This window comes from Adiantum capillus-veneris, chromosome 14 (genome assembly GCF_014529385.1).
Source record: "Adiantum capillus-veneris isolate H3 chromosome 14, ASM1452938v2, whole genome shotgun sequence".
In the NCBI taxonomy this organism is placed as follows: Eukaryota; Viridiplantae; Streptophyta; class Polypodiopsida; order Polypodiales; family Pteridaceae; genus Adiantum; species Adiantum capillus-veneris.
In genome coordinates, this window is record NC_140944.1 from 14,810,993 (window position 1) to 14,821,820 (window position 10,828).

The following is a 10,828-nucleotide window of genomic DNA, read 5'->3' on the forward strand; positions in this document are numbered from 1 at the left end:
ATTGATAATTGACTTAAAGAGACGCTTGACATTTGTGTTTATCCACGGAATGCTTTTTCCAGGTCAATTTAATAGAGAGGAGGATAGATGTTTTGTATTCAAGATGTCGACAACAGGTCCTGGCTCAGGCATAGATCTTGTCAATAGAATGCGAAGAAATGGAAATGGAGATCTAAAAAGAGTGTGGGTTTGTTTTGATCACGTTCGACGGGTAGAAGGATGGACAACCATGGCAGCACATGTTTACGATCCAAGGCAAGTTTTAATTTAATTATTTTAATTTTATGTTCAATACATCCTACAACCTATTCTAGAACAAATTCTAGAGTACTAAACACATATTGACATATTGACACATATTGATGTTCAGTGTCGAAGAATTAATGACAATTGCCATATGTGAGATGAAAGAAGAGGACACTACAACACATATGATATTTTGGCAACAAATTATCAACGTGCTAGAGCGCAATGGGGTGCCCCCACCAAATTTTGCTGGCTTTATGGTAGATGAAGCCCAAGCAAACTGGAATGCGATGCGCACAATTTTCAATGGAGGTCCGAATATGGTGATGAAAGGTAGGGAGAGATCATGCCTTTTCCATTGGGAACAAAGTCTAGGGATCCACACCACAAAATATGTTCTCAATGCATTTCAAGACGAGCACAAGCGACTGTGTCGAATGTGGTGGTGCGCGCATAGCAGTGAAGATGCAGAGGCCCAATATCGGTTCATTCGAGCTCGGTGGGCAACAGGAAAGGTGGCAGATGGGAATCTAGGCCCAATGGAGTGCTGGTTGAGTTGGTGGCATGTGAGGTACCCTCATTGGAGGAAGGAAATTGTTGGTGTAAATTTTCAAATTTATTATAGAATAGGTTGTAGGATGTCCATTTAATTAGACCCTTCATGATATCAATGAAATATATCAATTTCTTTTTTTTTAGGCTTTAGATGACTATTGCATCGAGGTCGTCCCTTGAACAAATCTCTCAGAGTCACGTCACGCGTCATGGCTAGCAGGTGAAGGTCACAAGCCTAAAATTTCTTTGTACGATGCAACAGTTTCGGATATTGGGAACACTCTTCTTCAACAATCCAAAAGAATGGCATATACAGAGGGTAAGTATATAGGAAGCGGACCAAACATAAGCAAGATGAGAGACAGGGCAGCTTCACGACAATTTCACACACCTACTCCATCACAGAGTAGCTGTGTTGTGAACGATGCAATTGGAGGAACTGATCTTCCAAAGGTGCCAGAGTTTTTTGGAGATCGGGTTACAATGACAAGGCGACGCAAGACATTCGGCAATGTTATAGGCGAGGAGGCAAATAGTTCACACAGGCCAGAGTATGTCACTCAAAATGTTGCTCGACAAAGAAAGGCTCCAAAGTTGTCATTTGGAGATGCATCACAGGTAATCCAAGACCACTCTATGGACGAGGAGAATGACGGGGTGACAATTAGGGCCATCGAGGTTGACATAAATGACACCATGTGGGAAATCCGCAGGTGCAAAGCGGGGTCTAAGTTCACTTGCCAAGGAAAAATCAAAGGAGGAAAGTGCAAGAAAAAGGTGAATTTATGCAAAGAGGGAACAACGGCACCAAGTTTTTGGGGGAAACGCAACTGGGAGGGGCGTAAAAATGAGACATGGGTATGGTTTTGTAGTGATGATGTCAAACATGTGTGGGATGTATGTCCATATATTGTGATGCGGCCTCCAAGACCTCCGCTTGAGTGGCTAGTGGCACATGGCAGGAACTTAACAGCGCTGGAAGTAAAGTCTTTGCAGCTAGCGGGGTTTCATATCGCAACAGAAACTATGGAAGTGCAAGGGCAAAGACGTGCGGGCAGGTATAGGACAGGTGTTTCTGAAGAGGCATCGAAAAGGATCGACAGTGCTTTAGGACTAGAAATGGTCATCGAACAAGTGGAAATGGTAAATATCGGTAAGCATGAAAGTCTTCATTGCAGTAACACCAAACTCAAAATTACGTGGTGAGAAATATCGAGTCACAGTAGCTAGGAGTCCTAGTTGTACTTGCAGAGACTTCCAAAGGAGGTAGGGGAAGGAATGACCTATGTGGCTTGCAAACACTTGTATTATATCTACTTGAGAGTGTTTGGAATGAACATAAACAACAACATGTAGTTCATTCATCAGTCTAGTCTGGCTGATAACGAGCTCAAAACTTTACTGAGTGCAAAAAGACTATTGTAATAATGTAGCATTTGTTGTGCTATCACATTTACCTTGAGTTGTGCAAACAATGATATTTGTTTTGAGTTTTCAACAAAGTGAATTCTATCATTGTTGTCTTTTGATATGCAATTAGTGAATATGTGATGAGAGAGAGAGAGAGAGAGAGAGAGAGAGAGAGAGAGAGAGAGAGAGAGAGAGAGAGAGAGAGAGAGAGAGAGAGAGAGAGAGAGAGAGAGAAATGAAATGTTATATTAACGTCTTCAAAAGGTCATAATGACCTATGAGACCCGAAAGTTACAAAGTGGTGGATCTGATACAAAGTCAGAGTAACAAAATAACCTAACAACAGTACAAAACAAAGATATCTACTATGGGGGCCTAAGCTGGTCGATGTGAGCCAAGCATAAAACTGAGAGAGAGAGAGAGAGAGAGAGAGAGAGAGAGAGAGAGAGAGAGAGAGAGAGAGAGAGAGAGAGAGAGAGAGTGTTGGGGGGGAGGGGGAGAGAGAGACATGTGTGTGTGTGTGTGTGTGTGTGTGTGTGTGAGAGAGAGAGAGAGAGAGAGAGAGAAAGAGAGAGAGGAGGTCCTTGAGTAGCCCACTAGAAGGAAGAGTGGGAGGAGAACCGGCGGCAATGGGCGGTGGTGGTAGGAAGAGGAGTGGCAGATGGTGGTAGTGAGCTAACACCACCAACCACCGGTGGTGGACTAGGGTGTTGGTTGTCATGGGCGGTAAGGGGCGGCAATGGGAGGTAGAGGTGGTGGGGGGAAAAAAAAAAAGTTTGCTCTAAAGCTCGCTCCATAACCACCCCCTGTTGGTTCCATGCCAAAGCCTGTACACACTTTGCAGGTTCCATAACAAAGTAATGCTGGTTGTTTGTTAGTTCCATCGAAAAATTAATGAGTCTTGTGCAGGTTCTCTTAAAATTAAGTTCTCTTTAAATTGTTGGTTCCATCACTTCCAAATTTTAACATGTTGTCTAACACTTGCACATAATTGACAGATATGGAAGATATGATTCATGATATTCCCTTCAGTATTTGCTTTACATCCCCGATGAAATTTCAAGAGAATATCATCCAAATGGAAGAAGCGATTGAGAGAACAGGGTTTTCTATGCAGTACCACCTCACAAATACATCTCCCTATGTGATCACAAAAGCTTCAGATCCAAAAAGAAAGGCTACAGAACAAGGACACAAAATCTTGGCAATAGTACGCCGGAAATTGAAGGAGGTTCATGAAAATGATGAAGAGAACATAGCGAGTGACAAGGAACAAAAAGGAGAACCATCAGAGTTATTTGAACATAAGGAAGACATTGACAACATTGAATATTGAGCAACAAATAAGGCCAACTTTACACAGCAAAGTAACATATAATCCCTCAGCAATTATGTGAAGCATCAAGACACCACTAAAGATGACAATGTGCACAACAAAGTAGAAGATAATCCTTCAGAAATTCAGGGCCAACATATTGGACGAAGTGTGAAGGATGGTGCCCTACAACATGAGTAAGGTACCAAATATGCTGCCACAGAAAAGCATCAGGACACCGTTGAAGATGGCATAAATCTTCTTGAGGCAACGGAAAGAGGTAACCTGGAGACAAAGATGAGTCTAATACTACAACAGCTGAATACCCTCACACAAAAGGTTGAAAGGCATGAACTGGAATTGAATGCATTTAAAAAAACAGTGGTAGTGGTTGCCTTACTGGCACTGGAGCTTGTATCCTAGACTGGCACATTGGATCCATTTCTAAGCAAAGGCTATCAACAAGGGCCATGAGCATTGTGTCCAAGGGAAAGAAGGTAACCTTCTATGATTCTTGCCGGTTTGTTATGAATGAGTTGGTAGTACCTGAGTGGGAGAAATTCAACATCCATACATATTGGATGTCTGTACTTGACGGCTACAAGCCGACTCCAACGACAATACAATCATGACACAAAAGAGACGCGAAAGAATGGGTCATTGGGAATCTAGAGAGCCAGAAGATTGCTAACAGCTTGTGGAAAATCATACACCAAGTAGTTCTGGTGGAGTCACTTGGGTTCTTCGTATCAGTACTAAGGGTTGACAGAAATGACAATACCCATTTTTTGGAAAACTTGATCAAGTGGCTGCAAGCTGACCTAGAGGAGAGAAATGCAAAAAGACAAAGAAACACAATACAAACCTCTATACAGCATAAGTACTCTATAGTTGATGCATTTGAAGTGTCATAGGTGCCATTTCCATATAAGTTGAACGACCTACATGTGAGCAAAGCTTGAAGTGTCTGAAAGCAATCCAATGCACAACGGACAGCTTGGATGAAGACCGGAGTCTTATCAAACCGAATATCAGTTGGTTCTGCTCAGCCATGTTGAAGCAATGCACATAAGCAGAAAATTCTACAACATCAACATAGAAAAGGAGAAGAGACCAACCAGAAGATTCTATCTTCCACAAAGAAACCCACAGATATGTAGATGTAATTTTGGTAGGGCAACAAATGTTGGCCCAAAAACAACATAGTAAAGTATGATCTTCAACATGGTGTTTATGTCGCTCAACTTTAAATTTGTTTTGTTGGTTGCGAGTGCATGACATTGCATGCAGTTAAGCTAGTGCAATTGAGTGGAAGAGTTGGATATATCAAGTTCTACTAATTTGATTAGTTAGAGAAATAAGTGTTCATGCTCTCTTAGTTTCCTTTCTTGCATCCACCACATCAATTTAGGGATGGGGTGTGAGGATTTGTGTAGTTTGGTAGTCTCACATATGTAGAAGCCATTGCAAAGGGAAAATAATATATTTCTTACATGCGCAAAATGTAGTTTGATAGTCTCACGCATGTAGAAGCCATTGCAAAGGGAAAATGATATATTTCTTACATGTCTATAATTCTTGTCCTGTTCACAAATTGTTCCTAATTCTGCAATCATATTGCTTGAAGGCATGGCCGCTGGCCCTTATAGTCCTTGCCATAGTGGGTTGCCGCTATGTATCAGTAGAAAAGTAGTCGTTGCCATGATGTTTTGAGGTGCAAAACATTTTAAAGTACAAAATCACATAGCTACAAAAACCCCTCATCAAAGGCCTTCGTTCCATGGTGGCTTCAGGATCCTAGTGGGTGGTTGCATCCTTGTCCTCCATGCCCTCTAAGAGCTGAGTTCCCATCAAATTAGAGGTGGGTTTATAGTTTGGTAGTCTCATGTATGTTAAAGGCATTCTCATCTGTTAGAGAAAGTTAATGGCAATGGCTCGGTTAGACTTAATTCCTCACTTTTGCAAGGCTCATATGTTAACTATGCTACGTGAAGGCATACTGCTAGCCTTGTCCTTGACCTTGCGAGTTGCCCCTCAAAATTGCAATAGAGAAATAGACATTGAGAGACCAAATAAATGATAAAGATGAAGTACTTTACACAAGTTGGGGCAGGGCCGTGGAGATACAAAAAATAGTGTCTTGCTTTGAGAATGCACAACATAAGAGAAAGTGGAGATGAGAGGCCTTTCCTATTTTTATAGGCTAGAATATCTTCAAGTGGTGATGCATGCTCTTAGAAGAGAGCCCAATTATTGTAGGAATATGGGATGGGAGCTCTACGAAGATTAGCAAACATTCCAAGTTGACACAACTCTACGAATGTTAGCAAAGTTACCTAGTTGACAACATTAGCATTAGTTTACATGGTTGCCAAGTGATGAAATTACAAAAGATACTTCAAATTTAATATTTTTGACTCATCTTGGGTTTCTGAAAATGTTCATGGCCTGTCAACAACAATCAAAGTGCTATTTACATCTACACCAAAAGGATAGGCCATGTGAAGGCTTAAAAGCTAAGATGAGCCAAAAATGAACAAAGCCCTCACACATAAGAGTATGAAGGACTTACAAAATTCATGTATGTTCTAAGAGGGTCTCCCCATAAGCTGTCCAAACCTTTCGAAGCCGATTTTTGGGAGGGTATTGAGGGGGTTCCCATAACAACTCTTGCTTGGCCGCAAACCCTCTAAGTATGCAGAGGGAAAGCTGGTTGGGAGGGTAATTATAATATTCATCCCAAATATCACATACCCCATACTTTATGGTATGTGGTAATTATCTCATAGCATAATATGAAAGATATTATGGCCAATTTACGTCTATTTTACATACTTTTATTGAAAATTAATTACTATTATTAGTAGTAATAAGGGGACTTCGAGGAAAAATCTTAGAAAGTCGCCACAAAATCAAGTAATTAAAGAGGATATCATAGAAAATAATTTATTACTATTTATTGTGTAGGTACCTTTTTACCGTCTGACACAAAGATGGCACCCAAACGTCGTCGTCGTGATGGTGTGTCTACTTCAACGCAAGATGCATGAATACCCTTACCTCCTACAAATGAAGCCAAAGCGACGTTTGGGTGCCATCTTTGTGTCGGACGGTAAAATGGTACCTACACAATAAACAGTAAATAAATTATTTTCTGTGCTATCCTCTTTAGTTACTTGATTTATGGTGACTCTCTAAGATTTTTCCTCAAAATCCCCTTATTATTACTAATAATAGTAATTAATTTTCAATAAAAGTATGTAAAATTATCGTAAATTGCCCATAATATCTTTCATATTATGCTATGAGATAATTACCGCATACCGTAAAGTATGGGGTATGTGATATTTGGGATGAATATTATAATTACCCTCCCGACCCGCTTCCCCTCTGATTACTTGGAGGGTTTGCGGCCAAGCAAGAGTTGCTATGGGGACCCCCCCAATACCCTCCCAACAATCGGCTTCGAAAGCAGTTATGAACAGCTTATGGGGAGCCCCTCTTAGAACCTACATGAATTTTGTAAGTCCTTTATACTCTTATATGTGAGGGCTTTGTTCATTTTTGGCTCATCTTAGCTTTTAAGCCTTCACATGGCCTATCCTTTTGGTGTAGATGTAGATAGCACTTTGATTGTTGTTGACAGGCCATGAAGATTTGCAGAAACCCAAGATGAGTCAAAAATATCAAACTTGAAGTATCTTTTGTAATTTCATCACTTGGCAACCAATGCCAACATTGTCAACTAGGTAAGTTTGCTAACATTTGTAGACTTGTGTCAACTAGGAATGTTTGCTAATCTTCGTAGGGCTCCCATCCCATATTCCTACAATAATTGGGCTCTCTTCTAATAGCAAGCATCATGATTTGAAGATATTCTAGCCTATAAAAATAGGAAAGGCCTCTCATCTCCACTTTCTCTCTATGTTGTGCATTCTCAAAGCAAGACACTATTTTTTGTATCTCCATGGCCTTGCCCCAACTTGTGTAGAGCAATTCGTCTTTATCATTTCTTTGGTCTCTCAATGTCTATTTCTCTATTGCAATTTTGAGGGGCAACTTGCAAGGTCAAGGACAAGGCAAGCAGTATGCCTTCACGTAGCATAGTTAACATATGAGCCTTGCAAAAGTGAGGGATTAAGTCTAACCGAGCAATTGCCATTAACTTTCTCTAACAGATGAGAATTCCTTTAACATACATATGACTACCAAACTATAAACCCACCTCTAATTTGATGGGGACTCAGCTCTTAGAGGGCATGGAGGACGAGGATGCAACCACCCACTAGAATCCTGAAGCCACCATGGAACGAAGGCCTTTGATGAGGGGTTTTTGTAGCTATATGATTTTGTACTTTAAAATGTTTTGCACCTCAAAACATCATGGAAACAACTACTTTTCTATTGATATATAGGGGTAACCCACTATGGTAAGGACTACAAGGGCCAGCGGCCATGCCTTCAAGCAATATGATTGCAGAATCAGGAACAATTTGTGAACTAGACAAGAATTCTAGACATGTAAGAAATATATTCTTTTCCCTTTGCAATGGCTTCTACATGCGTGAGACTACCAAACTACATTTTGTGCATGTAAGAAATATATTATTTTCCCTTTGCAATGGCTTCTACATGTGTGAGACTACCAAAATACACAACTCCTTGCACCCCATCCCTAAATTGATGTGATCGTTGCAAGAAAGGAAACTAAGAGAGCATGAACACTTATTTCTCTAACTAATCAGATTAGTAGAACTTGATATAGCCAACTCTTCCACTCACTTGCACTAGCTTAACTGCAAGCAATGCCATGCACTCGCAACGAACAAAACAAATTTAAAGCTGAGCGACATAAACACCCTGTTGAAGATCATACTTTACTGCGTTGTTTTTGGGCCAACATTTGTTGCCCTACCAAAATTAGATCTCTATATATGTGGGTTTCTTTGTGCATGATAGAACGTTCTGGTTTGTCTCTTCTCCTTTTCTATGCTGATGTTGTAGAATTTTATTCTTCTGTGCATTGCTTCAACATGGCTGAGTAGAACCAATTGATATCCGGTTTGTTAAGACTCCAGTCTTCATCCAAGCTGTCCATTGTGCACTTGATTGCTTTCAGACACTTCAAGGCTTTGCTCACATGTAGGTCGTTCAACTTATATGGGAATGGCACATATGACACTTCAAATGCATCAACTACAGAGTACTTATGCTGTATAAAGGTGTGTATTGTGTTTCTTTGTCTTTTTGCCTTTCTCTCCTCTAGGTCAGCTTGCAGCCACTTGATCAAGTTTTCAAAAAAATGGGTATTGTCATTTCTGTCAACCCTTAGTACTGATACAAAGAACCCAAGTGACTCCACCAGAATTACACTTGTTCTTTCCTGGATATTGAACTGCATAATCATGTAGCTAGCTGCTTGGTGTATGATTTCCCACAAGCTGTTAGCAATCTTCTGGCTCTCTAGATTCCCAATGACCCATTCTTTAGCATCTTTTTTGTATCCTGATTGTATTGTCGTTGGAGTCGGCTTGTAGCCGTCGGAGTACAAACATCCAATATGTATGGATGTTGAATTTCTCCCACTCAAGTACTACCAACTCATTCATAACAAACCGGCAAGAATCATAGAAGGTTACCTTCTTTCCCTTGGACACAATGCTCATGGCCCTTGTTGATAGCCTTTGCTTAGAAATGGATCCAATGTGCCAGTCTAGGATACAAGGCTCCAGTGCCAGTAAGGCAGCCACTACCACTGTTTTTTTAAATGCATTCAATTCCAGTTCATGCCTTTCAACCTTTTGTGTGAGAGTATTCAGCTGTTGTAGTATTAGACTCATCTTTGTGTCCAGGTTACCTCTTTCCGTTGCCTCAAGAAGATTTATGCCATCTTCAACGGTGTCCTGATGCTTTTCTGTGGCAGCATATTTGGTACCTTACTCATGTTGTAGGGCACCATCCTTCACACTTCGTCCAATATGTTGGCCTGAATTTCTGAAGGATTATCTTCTACTTTGTTGTGCACATTGTCATCTTTAGTGGTGTCTTGATGCTTCACATAATTGCTGAGGGATTATATGTTACTTTGCTGTGTAAAGTTGGCCTTATTTGTTGCTCAATATTCAATGTTGTCAATGTCTTCCTTATGTTCAAATAACTCTGATGGTTCTCCTTTTTGTTCCTTGTCACTCGCTATGTTCTCTTCATCATTTTCATGAACCTCCTTCAATTTCCGGCGTACTATTGCCAAGATTTTGTGTCCTTGTTTTGTAGCCTTTCTTTTTGCATCTGAAGCTTTTGTGATCACATAGGGAGATGTATTTGTGAGGTGGTACTGCATAGACAACCCTGTTCTCTCAATCGCTTCTTCCATTTGGATGATATTCTCTTGAAACTTCATCGGGGATGTAAAGAAAATACTGGAGGAAATATCATGAATCGTATCTGCCATATCCGTCAATTATGTGCAAGTGTTAGACAACATGTTAAAATCTGGAAGTGATGGAACCAACAATTTAAAGAGAACCTAATTTAAAGAGAATTTACAGAGAACCTGCACAAGACTCGTTAATTTTTCCATGGAACTAACAAACAACCAGCATTGCTTTGTTATGGAACCTGCAAAGTGTGTACAGGCTTTGGCATGGAACCAACAAACTAAAGGCAAGACTCATTAATTTAGCCATGGAACTAGAGAAACAACATGGCTTTGTTATGGAACCAACAAACTCTAGAGAAACAAAACTTCATCGGGGCTTAAGGCAAATGTGAAGAACTGTATCTGCCATATCTGTCAATTATGTGCAAGTGTTAGAAAACATGTTAAAATCTGGAATGATGGAACCATCAATTTAAAGAGAACCTGCAAAAAACTCATTAATTTTCCATGGACTATCAGACAACCAACAAGGCTTTGTTATGGAACCTACAAAGTGTGTACAGGCTTTGCCATGGAACCTACAAAGTGTGTACAGGCGTTGCCATGGAACCGGCAAACTAAAGAGAACATGCACAAGACTTATTAATTTAGCCATGCAACCAGAGAACCAGAATGGCTTTGTTATGGAACCAGCAAACTCTAGGAGAAACATAACCATGCACAAGCAATGAAACCAAGAAAATGCCATGGAACATGTACAAAACGATTAGCAATGGAACCAACAATTTAAACTTTAAAGAGAGAACAAAACACTCAAAGGCGTATGTACTACAACAACAATGTGCATGAAATCCATGAGTGATTAGGTTCAAACCAAGGAACGCCAAGATTGTCAACAAACCCTCTCCTCCCCCCTCCCCCTT

The 10,828-nt window shown here is 40.4% G+C and overlaps 1 protein-coding gene and 1 pseudogene across 1 annotated transcript; one reads left to right on the forward strand and one right to left on the reverse strand.

Annotated features, from left to right (window-relative positions):
- Positions 1 to 1,155: 1,155 nt before the first annotated feature.
- On the forward strand, positions 1,156 to 1,646 carry LOC147441943 (uncharacterized; annotated as a pseudogene).
- Positions 1,647 to 9,641: 7,995 nt separating this feature from the next.
- LOC147441944 (uncharacterized) lies at positions 9,642 to 9,977 on the reverse strand. Its single transcript, XM_086529813.1, has one exon. The coding sequence runs from the start codon at positions 9,975 to 9,977 to the stop codon at positions 9,642 to 9,644; it is 336 nt and encodes a 111-aa protein (XP_086385939.1).
- Between the last annotated feature and the right edge of the window lie 851 nt (positions 9,978 to 10,828).

Bases quoted from the DNA above. Each gene is read 5' to 3' on its own strand.
- LOC147441944 (XM_086529813.1), bottom strand. From the start codon at position 9,977: ATGGCAGATACGATTCATGATATTTCCTCCAGTATTTTCTTTACATCC.